Consider the following 21626-nt stretch of genomic DNA (forward strand, 5'->3'; position numbering starts at 1 on the left):
AGTACCTACAAGTACCCACAAGTACCTACAAGAACCTACAAGTACCTACAAGTACCCACAAGTACCTACAAGTACTTAAAAGTACCTACAAGTACCCACAAGCACCCACAAGTACCCACAATTACCCACAAGTACCCACAAGTACCTACAAGTACCCACAAATACCTACAAGTACCCACAAGTACCTACAAGTACCCACAAGTACCTACAAGTACCCACAAGTACCTACAAGTACCCACAAGTACCTACAAGTATCCACAAGTACCTACAAGTACCCACAAGCACCCAAAAGTACCTACAAGAACCCACAAGTACCTACAAGCACCCACAAGTACCTACAAGTACCCACAAGTACCTACAAGTACCCAAAAGTACCTACAAGTACCCACAAGTACCTACAAGTACCCACAAGTACCTATTAGCACCCACAAGTACCTATTAGCACCCACAAGTACCTATTAGCACCCACAATCACCCACAATTACCCACAAGTACCCACAAGTACCTAAAAGTACCCACAAGTACCTACAAGCACCCACAAGTACCTACAAGTACCCACAAGTACCTACAAGTACCCACAAGTACCTACAAGTACCCACAAGTACCTACAAGTACCCACAAATACCTACAAGTACCCACAAGTACCCACAAGCACCCAAAAGTACCTACAAGAACCCACAAGTACCTACAAGCACCCACAAGTACCTACAAGTACCCACAAGTACCTACAAGTACCCAAAAGTACCTACAAGTACCCACAAGTACCTACAAGTACCCACAAGTACCTACAAGTATCCACAAGTACCTACAAGTACCCACAAGCACCCAAAAGTACCTACAAGAACCCACAAGTACCTACAAGCACCCACAAGTACCTACAAGTACCCACAAGTACCTACAAGTACCCAAAAGTACCTACAAGTACCCACAAGTACCTACAAGTACCCACAAGTACCTATTAGCACCCACAAGTACCTATTAGCACCCACAAGTACCTATTAGCACCCACAATCACCCACAATTACCCACAAGTACCCACAAGTACCTAAAAGTACCCACAAGTACCTACAAGCACCCACAAGTACCTACAAGTACCCACAAGTACCTACAAGTACCCACAAGTACCTACAAGTACCCACAAGTACCTACAAGTACCCACAAATACCTACAAGTACCCACAAGTACCTACAAGTACCCACAAGTACCTACAAGTACTTAAAAGTACCTACAAGTACCCACAAGTACCTACAAGTACCCACAAGTACCTACAAGAACCTACAAGTACCTACAAGTACCCACAAGTACCTACAAGTACTTAAAAGTACCTACAAGTACCCACAAGTACCTACAAGTACCCACAAGTACCTATTAGCTACCACAAGTACCTATTAGCACCCACAAGTACCTATTAGCACCCACAAGCACCCACAATTACCCACAAGTACCTAAAAGTACCCACAAGTACCTACAAGCACCCACAAGTACCTACAAGTACCCACAAGTACCTACAAGTACCTACAAGTACCCAAAAGTACCTAAAAGTACCCACAAGTACCTACAAGTACCCACAAGTACCTATTAGCACCCACAAGCACCCACAAGTACCCACAATTACCCACAAGTACCCACAAGTACCTACAAGTACCCACAAATACCTACAAGTACCCACAAATACATTCAAGTACCCACAAGTACCTACAAGTACCCACAAGTACCTACAAGTACCCACAAGTACCTACAAGTACCCACAAGTACCTACAAGTATCCACAAGTACCTACAAGTACCCACAAGCACCCAAAAGTACCTACAAGAACCCACAAGTACCTACAAGCACCCACAAGTACCTACAAGTACCCACAAGTACCTACAAGTACCCAAAAGTACCTACAAGTACCCACAAGTACCTACAAGTACCCACAAGTACCTATTAGCACCCACAAGTACCTATTAGCACCCACAAGTACCTATTAGCACCCACAATCACCCACAATTACCCACAAGTACCCACAAGTACCTAAAAGTACCCACAAGTACCTACAAGCACCCACAAGTACCTACAAGTACCCACAAGTACCTACAAGTACCCACAAGTACCTACAAGTACCCACAAATACCTACAAGTACCCACAAGTACCTACAAGTACCCACAAGTACCTACAAGTACCCACAAGTACCTACAAGTACCCACAAGTACCTACAAGTACCCACAAATACCTACAAGTACCCACAAGTACCTACAAGTACCCACAAGTACCTACAAGTACCCACAAGTACCTACAAGTACCCACAAGTACCTACAAGTACCCACAAATACCTACAAGTACCCACAAGTACCCACAAGCACCCAAAAGTACCTACAAGAACCCACAAGTACCTACAAGCACCCACAAGTACCCACAAGTACCCACAAGTACCTACAAGTACCCAAAAGTACCTACAAGTACCCACAAGTACCTATAAGTACCCACAAGTACCTATTAGCACCCACAAGTACCTATTAGCATCCACAAGCACCCACAATTACCCACAAGTACCCACAAGTACCTACAAGTACCCACAAGTACCCACAAGTACCTACAAGTACCCACAAATACCTACAAGTACCCACAAGTACCCACAAGCACCCAAAAGTACCTACAAGAACCCACAAGTACCTACAAGCACCCACAAGTACCTACAAGTACCCACAAGTACCTACAAGTACCCAAAAGTACCTACAAGTACCCACAAGTACCTACAAGTACCCACAAGTACCTATTAGCACCCACAAGTACCTATTAGCACCCACAAGTACCTATTAGCACCCACAAGCACCCACAATTACCCACAAGTACCCACAAGTACATAAAAGTACCCACAAGTACCTACAAGCACCCACAAGTACCCACAAGTACCTACAAGTACCCACAAGTACCTACAAGTACCCACAAATACCTACAAGTACCCACAAGTACCTACAAGTACCCACAAGTACCTACAAGTACCCACAAGTACCTACAAGTACCCACAAGTACCTACAAGTACCCACAAATACCTACAAGTACCCACAAGTACCTACAAGTACCCACAAATACCTACAAGTACCCACAAGCACCCAAAAGTACCTACAAGAACTCACAAGTACCTACAAGCACCCACTAGTACCTAGAAGTACCCACAAGTACCTACAAGTACCCAAAAGTACCTACAAGTACCCACAAGTACCTACAAGTACCCACAAGTACCCATTAGCACCCACAAGTACCTATTAGCACCCACAAGTACCTATTAGCACCCACAAGCACCCACAATTACCCACAAGTACCCACAAGTACCTTAAAGTACCCACAAGTACCTACAAGCACCCACAATTACCTACAAGTACCCACAAGTACCTACAAGTACCCAAAAGTACCTAAAAGTACCCACAAGTACCTACAAGTACCCACAAGTACCTATTAGCACCCACAAGCACCCACAAGTACCCACAATTACCCACAAGTACCCACAAGTACCTACAAGTACCCATAAATACCTACAAGTACCAACAAATACCTACAAGTACCCACAAGTACCCACAAGTACCTACAAGTACCCACAAGTACCTACAAGTACCCACAAGTACCTACAAGTACCCACAAGTACCTATTAGCACCCACAAGTACCTATTAGCACCCACAAGTACCTATTAGCACCCACAAGCACCCACAATTACCCACAAGTACCCACAAGTACCTAAAAGTACCCACAAGTACCTACAAGCACCCACAAGTACCTACAAGTACCCACAAGTACCTACAAGTACCTACAAGTACCCAAAAGTACCTAAAAGTACCCACAAGTACCTACAAGTACCCACAAGTACCTATTAGCACCCACAAGCACCCACAAGTACCCACAATTACCCACAAGTACCCACAAGTACCTACAAGTACCCACAAATACCTACAAGTACCCACAAATACCTACAAGTACCCACAAGTACCCACAAGTACCTACAAGTACCCACAAGTACCTACAAGTACCCACAAATACCTACAAGTACCCACAAGTACCCACAAGCACCCAAAAGTACCTACAAGAACCCACAAGTACCTACAAGCACCCACAAGTACCTACAAGTACCCACAAGTACCAGTAGTGATAGCTACCTAGATATGCAGACATCCAAGATGGCCGCCACCCCAAGATGGCCGCCATCCAACCAACTCCAGCCATGTATGTTATTGTATAAAAACAGCTTACCCTGCCTTCCACCATGCTAGGCCCGCAAACGAGTCAAAACCAACCCAGACTTGTGTTATTTTGCCAGATTTCTGTTTGAATTTCCCGCCATAAAACCTTTAAATATGTCTGAGAAACAAAGTCGAATATATAAATAAAGATTTTTTAATAACAAATAACATATCCAATAAAATAGAGCATAACAAGTATATAAACAAAGATATTGCCATTGTTTGTCATTAAGACTTCTTTTCTCTGAGTTATGGCTTATGCCCAGATAAAAAACATGTTACATGCTGAATCTTAAATTAAAACTAAAGTTATTTATCGGCGCTTCTACCGGACAACAACAAGGTTTTTTAGATCTAAAACAGGTTGGTTTTGGCACTTCTTGATTTTGAACTGTAGGCTTTACTCGCGGTGTGCCCAAAACAATCGAATTTGGTCTCTTCTCACGTAGCATTGCCTGATGAATTTTGATGAAAGACAGGCAGGGTAGTCGAGGATTGTTAGAAGACAACCTTTTAAGTGAAGCCCTCCATCGGTTCTCGAAGATCTTTAGCGTTTCGACGTGGCTTGGTTGTTTTTGCCGCTTCTTGGGTCCAAAATGTATCCAGCGTTGAAGAGAGCCACGTTGATGTCGTGAAATTGTTAAGTTTGAGAAGGACATCGAAGTCAGGATTCCAGTTAGAGCCGTACTGAAGGGAACGTGTTCCAATAGGTGCAGGGTACGTAGAACCTTATGCGGTGGGGCCGGACTTGTGAGCTTTTACGGGCCATGTCCCGTAAAATTCTTCGTTGATCCTTTACCTCCCGAAGGAAGTTACATCCGAGCCACTGCGCGGCTTGGTCTTCCGGCCCAGGTCTGGTTGTTTGACCCACAACCATCAAGCTTTCTTTGTGCTTTCGGATGGCAGAAGCGACTTCACACAAATTTTACGCGACTTTTAAGAGACCAACTCCAAAATTTTCTATGATGGAAAACGCGTCATATTAAGTCCTGGCGCCAACAACCAGACGAGCAACAAATAATTAAACTCGGCAGGTCTGGTTGATGGCGCCAGAACTTCCTTCATTGCGGTAGTCAGTTGTGTGGATGCATATGACACCGCAATGAAGGTCGATTCATGAACCTCCTCAACATGATTCGACCTGGTTTTTTTGTTCTATTTCCTGCATTGGGTCCCAAACCATGGCCGACGTTGAGTGGTGGGCCGCAAAAATGCGACTTCACGCAAATTTCCGCAACTTTTGTGCATGTAACCAGTAAAGATTACAAAACAAGTTACGGAAATCGAGGCACATGAGTCGAATTTGGTCTCTTCCCAGGCTATTCCTGAGAAGAGACGGATGGAACAATCGAATTTGGTCTCTTCTCACGCAACAAAAGCTGTGTGAGTCCACGATCGCCGGGTAAAGACATCTTCGTACTGGTACTGAGTAGTTTTATGGATAAGCGTCTAGTTAAACAACTGATAACTCTCTCTTTAAAACACGGTTCTTATATACTAAAAGATCGAGGTCAAATTTAATATTAGAAGAGTTCTCTAGGCAATGCTTTCGATAAATTTATTTGTTACCGACCCCCCAATCTTTAATCTATTTTATTGGATGCGGTTTAATTAACTATTGACGTAGATGGTTCAAGGATGGCGACTTAAAACCTTCCTTGTTTTGAGGAAAATATTTTATTGGATGCGGTTTAATGAACTATTGACGTAGATAGTTCGAGGATGACGACTTAACATCTTCCTTGTTTTGAGGAAAATATTTTATTGGATGCGGTTTAATTAATTATTGACGTAGATGGTTTAAGGATGACGACTTAACATCTTCCTTGTTTTGAGGAAAATATTTTACTGGATGCGGTTTAATTAACTATTCACGTAGATGTTTCAAGGATAGCGACTTTAAAGGCCTAACAATTTTGTTGTTTTGATGAAAATAAACGGAGTGTTTTTTAAGATTGTCCATGGCTCAATGCGTAAAGGCAGGGTTTACTATGGTGATACCTAAAATGGTGACAGGTTCAAATCCTGGCTCAGCCATCGAGCCATGGCCAATCTTTTTTATGTATAAAATAACGTTAGCCTAAGAGATCAGTGTTAGTTGGTAAACAAGCGTCAGTCATGAATGACGACTTCTTTTTAACTCTAGCGTCTAATACGTGTCTAGATATATATCCAAACAATACCCAGTCAAGTTTTAAAAATTATTTGCATCAGCCCTTAAATTTGAGTAGTGATTATGAAGTTGGGTTGGCAGAAATCATATTTCCAAATCATTGGGTGAATATAAGCGAAGATTTTAACAAATTCGAAATTCAGGTCATAGAAGATCCAAATCGTGGCAATTATACGGCTGTTCGTGAGCCTGTTGAATATTATAAATTAGAGTTACCAGCCAACCTTTATTCCAAGACCAAGGAGTACGAACTTCCTAAAAATATTGCAGAGCTTTTAAATGATGATGTTAGAACTCATCCGTATTTAAAAAATAAATTACTTTTTAAATTAGTTAATAAATATAAAGACGGAGCTCGTGCAAATAATCAGCTAGATTTAAACTTTCCCGTTTATTTGCAAGTTTTAGGCGATGAAAACATACGGGTCAAAATACCAGATGGCTCTCCCCTATCCACGTTATTTGAGTTTAAGGGGAATAATTTCGAAGACGTTCCTTTTATATCCAAATTTCCTGTATCAAAGCATGCGCGAAAAATATCTTTAAATTACACTAACAATTACGTTGAAATCGAAATTGAAAATGTTGGAAATAGTTTCAAAAAAAAATTTGATTACAAGTATATTCCTAAGACAGCTCTGAAGCGCAAAACTAGCCACGAAGTTCCGTCGATAAGAAAAAAACCTCAACCGGAATATAAGCCTGTAGCCCCATCTATGCCTATTTTACCGCGAACTACTCCCTTTCTTCCAATTCCTATTACTGCAGCTAAGCCCGTAGTACCTGTACAACCACAGCCACCCAAAATAACCCCTCCTCCAAAACGAAAACCTTCACCATTACCCAAAATAACCCCTCCTCCAAAACGAAAACCTTCACCACCACCCAAAATAACCCCTCCTCCACCACCCCCGAGACGCTCCTCTCCGCCACCACCCCCAAAACCTCCCTCTCCTCCACCGGCACCAGCACCACCAGCCCCGAAACAAACCCTACCACCGCCCCCGAAAGCCTCTTCTCCGCCACCACCCCCAAAACCTCCCTCTCCTCCACCGGCACCAGCACCACCAGCCCCGAAACAAACCCTACCACCGCCCCCGAAAACCTCTTCTCCGCCACCACCCCCAAAACCTCCCTCTCCTCCACCGGCACCAGCACCACCAGCCCCGAAACAAACCCTACCACCGCCCCCGAAAGCCTCTTCTCCGCCACCACCCCCAAAACCTCCCTCTCCTCCACCGGCACCAGCACCACCAGCCCCGAAACAAACCCTACCACCGCCCCCGAAAACCTCTTCTCCGCCACCACCCCCAAAACCTCCCTCTCCTCCACCGGCACCAGCACCACCAGCCCCGAAACAAACCCTACCACCGCCCCCGAAAGCCTCTTCTCCGCCACCACCCCCAAAACCCTCCACTCCACCACCGCCCCCACGCTCAAGACCCCTCGCCCCCTTTGAACCATTAACACCCACGCCTTCGCCCACACCCCCCTCATCTCCAGAGCTACCCGTATTACCGACTCCCTCCCCACCACCGGTTGATGAAAAACCCTTGTTTCCGCAGCCGGTTGATCCGCCGAAAAAAAAGCCTGAACCAATTATTCCCGAAGAGCCTAAGCCTATTAACCCTGAAGATTATGACAATTACACAGTATTGTTCTTACCTCAAACTTTTAAAGCCAGTAAAACGCCAGAGAAAAACGCCGAAGGGCTTTATCGAGCCGTAGCCAACACTTTAGAAAAATTAGTATTTAAAAAAATTCAAGTAACATACCACACAGTAGATAATTGGGGGTATGCTATCGTGTATAATTTCAAAACACCAGAATGGGTGGAAATTAAATTTTCTCCCCAAGTAGCTAAATTGCTTGGCGCTGACCCCGATAGATATTACTCCGGAAAACACCAACTAGGACCCTTGAGCATGACGTTAGAAGAATATACTATAGACAAAGACAATGCATACATAGAATATCGAGTCAATAGAACCATAAAGCGCTATACCGCCTGGGAAGAACCCTGGCTTTATTTCTTTTTTAAAGTGTCAGGCGAGTTTAGATCGACAGATGATTATAAGATTTATGAAGAAATTGCCGAAAACCTCCAAATAACTGCGCGCAATTTTGACCCTTTAAGATTACATCAGGCCGAATTTAGCGTTATTAAGCAAGGAGCGGAGCATTATTTTAGAATCCATTGTCCGGCAAAAATTGAAATGCTCTTCCCAAAGGAATTGCGTGATATATTAAATTTAGAAGCTGAATACGTTGGTGGGACGTTTCTATCCACTAAACCTTTAGAGCGTAATTTTACGCATTTCAAAACAACTAATGACACATTTGTAAATTATCGCGTTCATGACTCACTAATGCATCTATTTACTAAGACTAGTGTCGCAAAAATCAAAATACCCGCGGGCGATTATATTTGCGATTTTACGGCAAGCGGGGCCGTAATTCCCTTCTCTTTACATTTAAAAATCATAAACCAGTTATTGGGGGTTCAAGAATATATGCCTCGCCAGTATTTTAAAATGTACATTCTCAAAAATGCTCTGGAAGATAGATTTTATGTTCGTATCGAAATAGAGCCAGGTGTTCGCGTCTCGGTAGCTGGACCAATGGCCAAGTTATTTAACATTCCCGAAGAGGGAGAATTTTTTCAACACAGTCATTCGGGAGTGGCTCTGGTAAATCCTCGATTAAGAATAATGACCCTGACAGCGGATAATAATTTTTGGACTAGCGAATACGATGTGGATAGATTTCCAGAAGACCCAAATATGGCTGACCAGCCGTCCCTACCCGGATATCAACAGGATAACCCTCAAGGCAAACGAGTTGACAATTTTGCATGTGAAATTCCTCCCGGGGTTTATTATCATATTAGCGATGTTTTAAGTGCCATGGGCGAAGCCATGTCCCCGGCGCATAGGAAAAGTTTTAATTTTACGCAAAATGTAGACGGAAGCGTCACGGTTTCAACACTTACCGATACGGTTTCAATTTTGTTTCCCAAAACAACACCCGGAAGAGGGCTCGGGAGGCTGTTAGGCTTTAGTGCCAATCAATTAGATCGGTATCTTAATAACGAGACATCAGATTACCCTGCGGATATCATGAGAGGCGTCGACGCCATGTTTGTCTATACCAATATTATTCGGCAACAGGTAGTAGGTGGTGGTCAATCCCCTATTTTACGCTTCATAAAAATGCCTGCTTTTTCGCTGCTAGACGAGGAGAACCAGGAAATATTTAACAATATCGATTTTTATCCAATTTCGATTAGCAATATACAAGAAATTGAAATTGAATTGAAATCCGATTACGGGGAAAATATCCCGTTCAATATAGGCAAGGTATATATTAAACTGTTTTTTAGGCGTAGGCGTCAATAGATCTTTAGCAATGGTGCCTAATAGATATACTCTGTATTTCCAAAGAGGATCGTCTCTGCCATCTTTACACGCGAACGTTTTCCAATCCGGAGGTCGTTTCAGTGTTGGCGGAATTTTCAATTCTTTATTGCGCAAAATTACACCCTTTATTAGGCCAGCCCTTAGTACGCTAGCGTCCGAAGCTGTTGGTTTGACAGGCCGAGTTATTAGCGATGCTCAAAAACCCAACATATCACCACGTGAATCTATTAAAAGAAATGTCAAACAATCTATTAATTCCCTACTACATAAAGGCGTGGACCGCTTTGTCAATACTCAGAGTGGAACGGGCCGAAAACGAAAGAGGACTGCTAAAACAAGCCGGAGCAAACGTACTAAGAGACGCACTAAACGCGATTTTCTAGACTAAACATGTCGACCTACGAAAGCGTTCTCTCCGATTTTGAAGTCTTTGAAAAGCCGGTGGTGAACAATAATATTGTCGGGACTAAAACAACAGCTCATTATCCAATTGCCCCGCTAACTAATGCTAAATATGTCGAATTTATTATACCCCCCTCTAACAATTATCATGATTTGACTAAAACTCTTTTGAGATTAAAATTTCGCGTCTTACATAGCGATGGGACTGTCGTTCCCGCGGCTGAGAAGCAAGTTTCGGTGACAAATTTAATAATTGCCGCGCTCTTTTGTCAAGTAGAATTATTTCTTAATGGCGTTGCTGTCCAGCAACCTAATAATATGTTCCCATACATGGCCTATTTGAAAGTACTTTTAAATTATGGGCAAACGGCGGCCAACTCGTGGTTAACTTCTATGCTATACTATTTGGATACAATTATTGAACCGGCCACGGCTCTCGAAGATGCTAATATTAACAAAGAAGATAATGGTATCGGGCGGCGCAGTAAACGCGTCGCCAAATCAAAGACGTGCGACGTAATTGGCGAGTTATTTCTGGATATGTTTAAAACGCCCAAATTCTTACTAGATAATATTGAGGTTCGGATTAGATTGCATCGCAGCTCCTCGGATTTCGCCATTATCCACAATGAGCAGAACAAAAATTATAAGATTGACTTAACGGAATGTACCTTGTTTACGCGCGAGATTGAGGTTAATCCCGAATTGCAAATAGCGCACGCCCAAATGTTAAATTCCGGAATAAACGCTCGATACGAAGTAAACTCGATTGTTATGAAAAATTTCTTAATAACTGCTGGAACGCAAGATTATATTAGGGACAGCTTGTTTTCAGGGCCATTACCATCGCGAACTGTCGTCGCTTTCGTTGCTAATAGTAAATTTGTGGGGGACGCCACTTCCAACCCCCTAAACTTCCAACATTTCAATCTCGATTTCATGCAATTTTCGTTAAACTCTCAAAATTATCCCGATATACCTTTCACGCCTAATTTTGCCGATGATCAATACGTTAGATGTTACAATTCCTTATTCGAGGGGCTCGACACATTAGGTCTTGACCGAGGGAATATTATATCTTACGATTTATATAAAAAAGGCTTTTTTATCGTTGTTTTTGATTTGAGTAGAGAACATCTCGCGTCTTTAGGTTTAAATTCCATGCCCCAGACTGGTAACTTGCGTTTATCGTTAAGATTCAGCGCTGCGCTAGCCGAGAACGTCACGTGCATTGTTATGGCCGAATTTCCAAACAATCAATTAATTATATCTAAAAACAGAGAAATTATTTATAATCACCCCAACGTATAAAAGACTAAAGCATTAAAAATACAATATCAGTCGCGAGTCAACATGCACCAAGTCCACACCGTCACGCCGAAGCTCGACATTTGCGTCATTGAATCAATCGAACCTAAAATCTTAGTTCAAAGATCGGATACGCGTACAAAAACTATATTAAAACCCAACGCTTGGTACGCTTTGTTTCGGTTTCAAAATGAAATCACCTCTTTTCTCGAGGGAAAAATTCCTCGCTATCATATTTGGTTGCCCGTCAAAGAACGCCTCAAGCTGGAATGTTTCGTCAATTCGAAAGAAGAACGGCTAATTGATCTTCGACACTACGAACGAGGCAGCGGAAGTCGTTATTTCCTCAACTTTAGCACCAGCGAAGGATTCAGCCTGGACAAAACAGGCTGGCAGACGTTGCTCAATTTAAAGCCTCTCATTGACGAGACTATCAAGGCTAAAGGAATAGCTGTCTGTCGAATGCGCGAATTAATTTTAAACGAGCTGACCACCACTTTGTTTGACGTCACTTCCACCTGCGGCAACATCGAGTGTCGAAAACAAATCTGCCACTCTCAAAGCTGCTCGGAATTTGACACGAATTTCGGTGATCGAGTCGAGCGAAATTTGCACGAAGCGCTGCCTCAACTGGACCGGAACAAAATTTTAAGGCAGTTTGAGGATGAAAATGGATGGTTAGATGATCAAGAGGATATTTACTCTTATTTTACCAACAATTTTGCCGATTTAAAGAACGCCTTGATTTATGGTTATTAAATATGACGGATGTTTAAAAAAAATGTATTGATATATAGTAATTGTTTAACTGATATTGTGATTTTAAAATACCTTTGTGGATAATAAATAAAGTTGTTTATTGGGAAAACATTTTAGTCGTTATTTACACTCGCTACAATATGGATACTAAAATTAGAAAAATTTATTACGACGTGGCTAATCCGGCCGCTTATGGGTCGCTAGCCAGGCTACAAAAAGCTTTACCGGGCGTGTCCAAAGCAAAATTAACCGCCTTTCTCGAGAAACAACCAGCCTACACGAAACATCGTTTTAGACGTTTCCGATTCAAAACCAACCAAGTGTACGCCTCGAGCATGGACGATGTCTTTCAAGCTGATTTGATGGATCTACCAAAATTAAAACGTTTTAATAAAAATGTTCGTTACGTCTTGTGCGTCATTGATGTCCTAAGCCGGTACGGATGGACAATACCTCTTAAAAACAAAACATCTGGCGAGGTTATCGAAGCTTTCAAAACCATATTTCGAGAGAGGATTCCGTTGAAAATATACGCTGACTTTGGTGGGGAGTTTAGTTCGCGCAACTTTGACTCTTTTTTGAAGCGCAACAATGTGCAAATACATTTTGCCCGAAGTCAGCATAAAGCTAGTTTAGCCGAGCGTTTTATAAGAACAATTAAGGAACAAATTGCCAAGGTTATTACAGCCACAGGGAATAAAAATTACGTGAAATATTTACCTTTAATAACTCGAGCTTATAATGAACGGGTTCATTCAACTACCGGCATAGCGCCTACAAATGTTAATATAGATAACGAATCAATTATTTGGAATAAATTGTACGGCAAATCTAACGGAATTCATCGATACGCGCCAAGATTTAAAATTGGCGACCACGTGCGTCTTTCTATAGCCAGTCGGGTTTTTAGAAAAATTAGCTCTGGTGGGACTTTTACTGACGAAATATTTCGCGTTGTTGACGTCATACCAAGGTCTCCACCCGTGTATCGAGTAGCAGATTTGAAGGGAGAAGAAATTCTGGGCGTCTTCTACGCCGCCGAATTGCAAAAAGTCTCGTTACCTGAGACGGGCCTCGTCAAGAGCCAATTATGAACACTTCGCAAATAAACGCTCTTTTAACTTGCGACAAAAGGACGCGACCCTATTACCTGGGTTGCTTCCCGGTGGACAAGCTACCGCATCGTCCTAAACAATCCAAATTTTGCTTCGTATTTAACAATGAACCATCTGGCCAGGCTGGACAGCATTGGATAGCGTGTTATTGCAGCAATGACACGGTGGAAATGTTCTGCACATACGGAAATTCGCCACGATTCTATAGGGTTAATTTAAAACGATACGGGAAAAGAGTTGTTTACAACAAGCATCAAATTCAACACCCTTTTTTTCAACTGTGCGGCATCCATTGTTGTCTGTACCTAACACTAAGGGCCGATGGAATCTCAAGGAAGACGATATTAGACGGCATCTATGATCAGAATCTTAAACTTAACGATTATGTCGCTTTATTATATTTATCTTTACATTTAAAAAAACATGTACACAGATATTGTTCGCAATAAAACATTTTTTATTTTGTCTAAATATTACATTTAATTAATATCGCGCCATTTATTGTGCCTCTTTCTCCTCTCGTTAGATGGAACCAGCGGTCCTAAGTTTTGAAGTTCATCTTTTTTCTTCCGAGGCTTTTTTTGTTTTTTTTTCTTCTGCTTGGCAGAGGCGCTTTCAAACAGGTTTTCTAGGTCCGTTAAACTTTCCGCGTTGTCTTCTGGTATATTTTCCTGTTCATCGACGATTTCTTCTTGAAAATCGCCGTCGTCATCGCGATTTGCATATCCGACAGCCCCCTCTTCTTCTTCTATCTCTCTTTTTGGCGTGAAAAATGTTTTTTGCAAGCTTTTCGCCAAAACTTCAGCTTGACGTTTTACCATATCGCCAACATAGGTTGGCCCAAATTGCTGGTAAAGTTCATCAGGTGTAGGAGTTCCGGCTTCGCTTTTTAAAACTCTCTCCCGAGGCTTAATTTTATAGCGTGGCGGCGTGGTAAAAGCACTACCTGAAGAACTTAAGGAGGGAGATGACGGGGCAGAACTTGGCCATGAAGATTGTTTTTTTCGAGGCGGCGTTTTAGAGGTGGTCAATAATGACGGTATAGACGCGGCTGAAGACGCCATTGAAGGCATCGTTACTTCAAATTTTGGTAAGGGGATTTTTTTCTCGATACTTAAATATTTATTAAAGGCGTCTAAATATTTATATAATTTATCACGAGCACTCAATGGCGATTTTAAAATATCATCAATCTCTCGGTCCAAGGCCGAATGTTCTTGCGCCGCCGTCGAAGTTACGGCGCTAGCGGGGACAAGAACCATTTGTTTCATAGTTTAGCCGCTATTGCTTGCACAATTGAAGGCAAAATTGCGGCAAGCAACGTCGTGAGAAATCCACCTGATTGCTGCAAGAGCAACTTCTTTTTGCTTTTCTGCGACAAGGTACTCGAGCCTAATTGTCTAATAATTTTCTTGTACTTGGCCAACCTCTTTTTACGGTCTTTACTTAAAAAAATGCCCCCGCCCTTTAAATTCTTACAAATTGTTTGAATGCTTTTTAATTGAGGCGTGCTACTATTGTTTAAGAGTGTACGCCGTTGTTTACAGCTAGTTTGACGTAGACTCTGTAAATAGGGGACAAATTTAGCAAATTTTGATGAGGGACGCGCTACTACGAGGCGAGAACGTTTTCCTGATCGTTGTTTAACGCGCGGCGCCATTATTCAAATGACAATTAAATTTAATCGACATACACATACATAGGCGCCTCGTGAGGTAGAACTCGAGATCTGAGCCGTAAGTTGTCCGGAGTTTCTTGTTTTAAATCAATTACCAAATAACTATAGGGTTCTTTAGTGGCTAGCCTGTACGCATCCGTAATACGTTTCGGATTATCGGGACTAATCTGTTGGGCTAGATAACGAATAGAGGCGACATCGCGAGGATTTTTCATTATTATAAAATACGAAGAGTTTTGGGAAATTATTCGCGACTGGCTACCTTTAGGAAACAGTTGTTGCGTAATAATAATGACCGTATACCCTAAATGATGCGACGTCACGCACACTAAATCGGCAATATGAGTTTGCTTAAATAATTGACTAGCTAAATCATCTAATACCAAGTAGGAGTCGCGATGAGTTTCCCAAAAATCCGGATCGGCCGTTGGCAAGCCTTGAATAAATTGAATTCCCGGAATCAATTGTTTCAATTTTTCGTAGTTTGGTTGCCAGGCCGCGTAGCAATAAATAACCTGTTTATGCGGCGGGTCAAACATAAGTTGATGATTTTGCAATAAGTTACTTAAAAGAAAACTCTTCCCCGCTTGCGTTGGCCCCACGATTAGAAACTGGGCGGGTGTTTGGAACTTTAAAGAATGCGAGACCGACTCGGCTGGATTCATCTTGATTAATAAACATTTTTATTTTAATTAACAGTTTATATATATATATATATATATATATAATCAAAAATACAATTAGCCCAAAAACCAAAGACCCTTAATAAACACAAATTAGAAAATATTTAAACAATATTAACGAAACCCTTTTACCCAAAAAAAAAATTCCCCCTATGAAGTAATTGTTTTTTTAAAAAGTTTCTCTTCTAATTCCAGACAACGCTGGCGGAAGCGTTGGGCGTTGAGGAGGTTAAAGTTGACGCGCGACTCGGAGGGTGGTAGGATGTAAACACGCACTACTGTAGCGAACACGACGGATGGATGCGCACGCGCACTTTTTCGGTTCCCGACCGCTCTTCGTTAGTGGTGGTTGGGCGTGTCTGGACCAGATGGTCGCAAACATCCGCGCCCTCGCTGGTCGGGAAGTCGGGAAACCCTTGCCGCAGTGGTTTGTTGTTGCACGGCTTTTTGGAAACCATCGCGCACGATGGACTGTGCTTGCGATGCTCCCTCGATGGACTGTCCGTGCAACGCCACTGATACAAGGTGATGCCGCAAAAGGCGCAGCGCGTCGTCTGTGTTTCTACATCTGCAAGATAGAAACCGTCTTTGGCCAGGGCTTCGATGGGAACGCAAGATTCCCACAAGCCCTCGAAAGTATGTCTTCGCCTAGCCTCGTAATTCATGCGCGAGAGATGTTGAAGCGGATGCTGACTCTTTAAAACCGTAGGGTCGACTGGTTGTCAAATCGGCGTTCAACAATCTCTTATTCGAGGTTTGGCGAAATCTTTTGGTGATTTTAACGGCCTCTAGCTGCAGCTTGTATTTATCCCGTTTAAAATTAAAAGGGACATTGACTGTAACTTCCTTTTCCGGATTCATCGCTACACTTTCAAAGGTTTCAAAGTCAAGTTTTTCCAGATTTTCTCGATTTAACGTCAACCCTTTAATTTTCTTGACTTCTTTTCCTTTGCTAGTGCGAAACGAGTAACTTTTGGCACCGGTACTACAAAAGGAAGTTATATAATCACCGCCGAGTTCGTCCGCCCAGCAACCAATATGATTGCCCGTTGGAATGTCAAACTTTCCCGGTAGATGGCGGTAGATTATCGAGTCGGTGTCACAATACAAAGCTGCGCGGTCCAATTGAAGCAGCATCTTGTTCAATTCGAGTCGCCCGTAGCACGAGACGAAGCTACCCACAATGGCCGACCCCAGTTTGTAGTCTAGAATGTAATCGCTTTTGGCTTTGTACGATAAGAGAGCGATCGACTCCGTAACTGGCCGTAAGTCGACTAATTCCAGAGTGTAATCGCTCGCGTATCGTATCAATTCGTAATAATTGTTGATAAAGATGCTGCGAATCTTTCCCGTATTTAATGCCATGCGACCCCAAAGAGAATTTAAATTAATTTTAGCAATATTACGCAGGGAAGGATTTGATTGAATATCCGCCACCGTCAGCGAGAGCTTTTCATTCTTGTTTATATCGGCGATATACGCCTCTTTTTGCAGAGGCGTTTGCGCGTGAGCGGGAAATCCGGAATTCTTCACTTTCAAGGCGATAAAATCAGTCATGTACTGGGCGAAGAAATATTCCGTTTTTGGATAATGGTAAACCTCGAATATATCGAGGAGTTTATAACCATGCTCCATAGCGGCATAGACTTCGACCGTTGGCCAGACTGATTCGAAAGCCCGTTCGTTAACAGTGTGATCGCAGATTTCCGCTCGCAATTCTAGACACGTGCGACAGAGGGCGTAGGCTAATTTACCACCGCTGCGAAAGGGAATTAAGGGGATGTGGAGATCTTGAGGGGCCAGCAGGCGACAACTCATAACGCCAAAATACCACCCTGGCGATTTGTCAAAATCTCTGTTATAGATAATGGGATGGCCGCTAGGGTACGGACAATCGCGACAAACTTTCGGGTACAAAGAAATAATATCCTTGTAGAAAATTTTCTCCTCACCTTGCACGTGGCAGTTGAGAACAAAATTTTCCGTTCGTCCCCCATAGAGAGCGCTACGAGCTGATATTTGAGGTCGAAAAGTTAAACTTTTGCAAAAGGCCTTAGCTTCGGCGTTTTCTTTTAAAAGCTTAACAAATTGACACTCAAAAATCGATGTGTACTCGTAGCCGGGCATATTCTCTTTAATAAACAACTCTCTATCTAAAGTCCGCTCGTACAGAAATCTGTTGCTGGCCTTGAGTTGGGTATTGTAGACATTAAGTTTTTGACATGGACAACCGTGAAAGTAACAACCGTGGAAATCGTAGATTTTGGGCGGAGTTTCGCTATAGCCATCGACTAAATAGCGACCCACGCGATATTCACCGCCATAGCTTAAGGCCGTTCGCAATTTTATATTTTCCGTTTTCTCCACCCAAGCGAGATATTTTAAGCTAATTTGACTGTGATTAAATTTTGCGTTATACCCATTAGAAGGAACGATACCCATGCTGTAAGGTTTATAGTAATTGTTAAGATAAATAGTTGTTAGAGCACCCGCCAAAGTGATATTTTTTAAGCAGAAAGGGTCTAATTTTGTTAGATCAACGTAAATTTTTCTAAAAGCTTCGACGCCTTGTCTCAGGACTCGGACATCTTGAATGCAATATTTAATAAGCTCCTCTTTGATGTTGTAAATAGATCCTTCCATTGACGCGTACCAAGTTTGAAAATCTCGATAATCATTGGCCTTCATTTGAGCTACGTTAAAGTACGAAGCTTCAGGGATGACGCCAATGTAATTTAGATTTTCTTCGGTATGAAAATCAAATGGAAAAAATCCCTTCGCCACATCGCCGAGGTTAAACATGCTGGTGAAATTACGCAGAGGCTGACTAATGTAATTAAAGCTATCGAGAAATCTAATTTGCGGTCCCTCGAGATGAATCATAAGAATTTTACTGCCGTCAAAAATAACGGCAGGGGTGACATGTCTATGAATTAAAGCGTTGAGAATTAAGAAGTTATCAAAAGCTTTTGCGTAATGAGCTACGACTTGAGTGTTAGTAAAGCGTGGTCGGTACGTTTTACGTTTTTGTCCAGTCAAAACTACCTGCTCTACGCTAAATAAATAATTTAAAAATTGCTCGACGCAATTGGCGCCGTAAAAAATTTTGGTTTCAAAGCCAGCCTCAGTCTGCACGTCGCAAACTAGTAAAATGGGGACGTGGATATTATTTCTGAGAATAGTCTCAATGTCGTAATAAATAAACCGCGAGGCTTTCATTTTGGTTTCCAAAGGCATAACAAAATGTTCACCTGGCGGATGAACTATTTTACACTGAGAGCATTCGGGATTGCAGTCGTGATCGTCACCCATCAGCCGCCCGCACTCTAAACATCGTTTCTGACTCGCGCAGGTGCCATTAAGTAAATGAGTTTCGTAGCAGGGGCCAGGAAAGAAGTAGCGGTGGCATTTGTCACAGCGTTTTAAAACGTCCTCGCTGGTCGAATGAAAAGCTTCTCCTTGACACCGAAAACATATATAGGGTTTTGTATCCTCGGGGCATTTATGCTCTTTTAACAATTCACGTTTGTAAAAAGATTTTAAGCATAAATCGCAAGAGATACAACCCCCCATCATGCCGTGCCAAGTTTTTGCAGGGTGGATATGGTCGCCAATTTTTAAGAGATAGATAAATTTAGGAGCTTGGGGTCCTTTAAAAAATACGGTAAAATTATTCGCAGCATCAACTATCACAATCCGATAATGGGGAGCTAAATAATTTTGAAATTTTTGAATATCTTCTAGAGTAACGAAACCTTCGGGGACTCCGGCTTTTCTGTGCAAGATTTTCGCAATATTACCTTGAAGAGTGCTATTGCGCCTCAGTTTGTTAAAATTGTCCTGGTTAAAGGGCGGACCTTGCTTATTTTGTTGATAAAAATTGCGATCGGCCATCTCTTTACCCAGAACTAAACTTCGAGCAAAACAGAGGTTATCATTATTCTCCATAAAAATAAATTGGTTATTTTGTTTTACGAAATAATCCAAATTAACCAAAGTTCTATTTTTAATGGATTTATAATAAGTCCCTATATTCGCGTCGAGGTTTAAAAAAATAATGTCAAACTGAAAATCTTCCCCATTAAAGACAAAGTCTCGACTAGATTGCGTTACTCTATAGATGGTGCGCATAATTCGCTTACTGGTGAATTTATCAATTTTTATAAATTTAATATTCACGGGGGTCGTCAATCCGGGGGAGCTTAAAACAAATCGAACCCGATTATACCCGGGATTCTCGGTTACTAATTTACGTATAACTTCGTCGAGAATTTTTCGAAAAATTCGAAAAAAATCTCGCGTTGGAATGTCATCCAAATTTTTAAAAGCTATACGCAAATCGATTTGTTTACAGTGCCATTTGCGACTCGTTTTGTCTAGCTGCCGCTCAATTGTGTAGTACCGGTTTACCTGCGCGTGTTCTTCTCTCTCACTACCCTCCGAGTCGCTGTCGCTGCTACTGCTGTCGCTCATTTTTTAAATTTCTATCAGAAATAAAACAATTAGAAAAGACTTGGCTTGCAGATTTATTGTTAAATAGATACGTACTTTACTGGGGGGCTGCTGTTTAGCTTCCTCGTCCTGTTTGACGGTCTCCACCAGCTTCTTAAAGGCGTTAAGGAATTTAACGCCTTCTTTGTTGTTTTTTTTTAAAACTATTTTCAGTCTTTTGTGGTTACACTCCCAGACCTTATCAGGCTGGGAGTTTCTAATATCGAAAAATTTATAGACTGCCGCGTCTATAAAGTAATCCCCCTGGCGTGGGGGGACTTTAGTTTCGTAGTACTGCCCTTCCTTTCTAACGCGAAAGGAGCCCTCAATACCACTGGACCCGACAATATTTTTCTGCAGGACGTCCTGCACAAAGCTTTCGTCGTCCGAGTCCAGCAGTATTTCGAGGGGTTCTGGCTTCAGGAACTGGGTGATGGTTCTTTTTCCACTGCTGGTAGAAGGGGCTGGAAAATTTTCTTGCGACGACGGCGGTGAACTAAGGAGCGATTGTGATAGAGACTGCGATTCTTGATACTTGTTCATGGTGGCAAGTTAGATTGTGAAAATACAATGCCGATGCTCCAGCTTTTATACCAAAATCTCAGGGCCATTTTTTTAGAATACAGGCCCAGATATGGTTTTTTTTTATAAAACCACCTTATTTTACTTTTATTAAGTGTATCAACAAGCGATTTGTTAATTTAACCTTAAATGCATTTTTTATTGACGAGTTGATACTGGAGATTATGAAGGATATTAGCGTAGATACGCATATAAAAAACACCTCTATAGTTTAATATTAATATACGTTTATTCATATTTAAATCATGTTAAAAATAATTTTACTTCCTTCCAAAATAATTACTTTTAACCTTCATCAAAAAATTTTGCCTATAAGGAAATCTTATACATATTATTCAAAATATATTATTCAAATCACGCCCAGACAGGCTCAAACAAACTTTGCAGACCCATAAAAAAAAACCTAACCCCTCGGCCTTCTGTCAAGGTAACTCCTTCTTAACCTTCGCGCATAAATTTTTAATATCACACGATCTTATTTTAATTATTTAAATCGTGACTAGACAAGTTTTGCATATAGAAAAAATAAACCTAGACCTTGGAGAGATTTCTCATTCTATGAATATATACCTAATTAACTTTTTTCCTTATTATCGAAAAAATAGTTTCTTAAAAATCTTGAAAGCTAGACACTATTAGAATTAACCTCCATAATTTACTATATAAGCCCCGTGTTTCAAGGTGAAAGTTATCAGTTGTTTAACTTCTGTTACTTAAACACCAATCCCAACCAAGATGTCTTTCTCTACCGCTCCTCGATTACCCGCCCTGTCGTTTGTCAAAATTCATCCGGCAGCGCTA

At 41.8% G+C, this 21626-nt stretch overlaps 1 protein-coding gene across 2 annotated transcripts; it reads right to left on the reverse strand.

Annotated features, from left to right (window-relative positions):
* Positions 1–16185: 16185 nt before the first annotated feature.
* LOC149645967 (uncharacterized) lies at positions 16186–21298 on the reverse strand. 2 transcript variants are annotated; one of them, XR_016371820.1, is made up of 3 exons: positions 20301–21298; positions 20163–20236; positions 16186–16320 (listed from the first exon to the last, which is right to left on the reverse strand). XR_016371820.1 is itself a non-coding variant. In XM_089849750.1 (2 exons), exons 1-2 carry the CDS (start codon positions 20784–20786, stop codon positions 20222–20224), a joined length of 501 nt encoding a protein of 166 aa, XP_089705876.1. In that variant the 5' UTR covers positions 20787–21298; the 3' UTR covers positions 19818–20221. The 2 variants fall into 2 exon arrangements, 1 of the variants encoding a protein (XP_089705876.1); XM_089849750.1 differs by lacking the exon at positions 16186–16320 and having other exon boundaries at positions 19818–20236.
* Between the last annotated feature and the right edge of the window lie 328 nt (positions 21299–21626).

The sequence above is a fragment of the Phalangium opilio genome, unplaced genomic scaffold (assembly GCF_054372755.1).
Source record: "Phalangium opilio isolate 3A_F unplaced genomic scaffold, DU_Popi_V2 ptg000089l_1, whole genome shotgun sequence".
Taxonomy (NCBI): domain Eukaryota; kingdom Metazoa; phylum Arthropoda; class Arachnida; order Opiliones; family Phalangiidae; genus Phalangium; species Phalangium opilio.

Bases quoted from the DNA above. Each gene is read 5' to 3' on its own strand.
- LOC149645967 (XM_089849750.1), bottom strand. From the start codon at position 20,786: ATGAACAAGTATCAAGAATCGCAGTCTCTATCACAATCGCTCCTTAGT.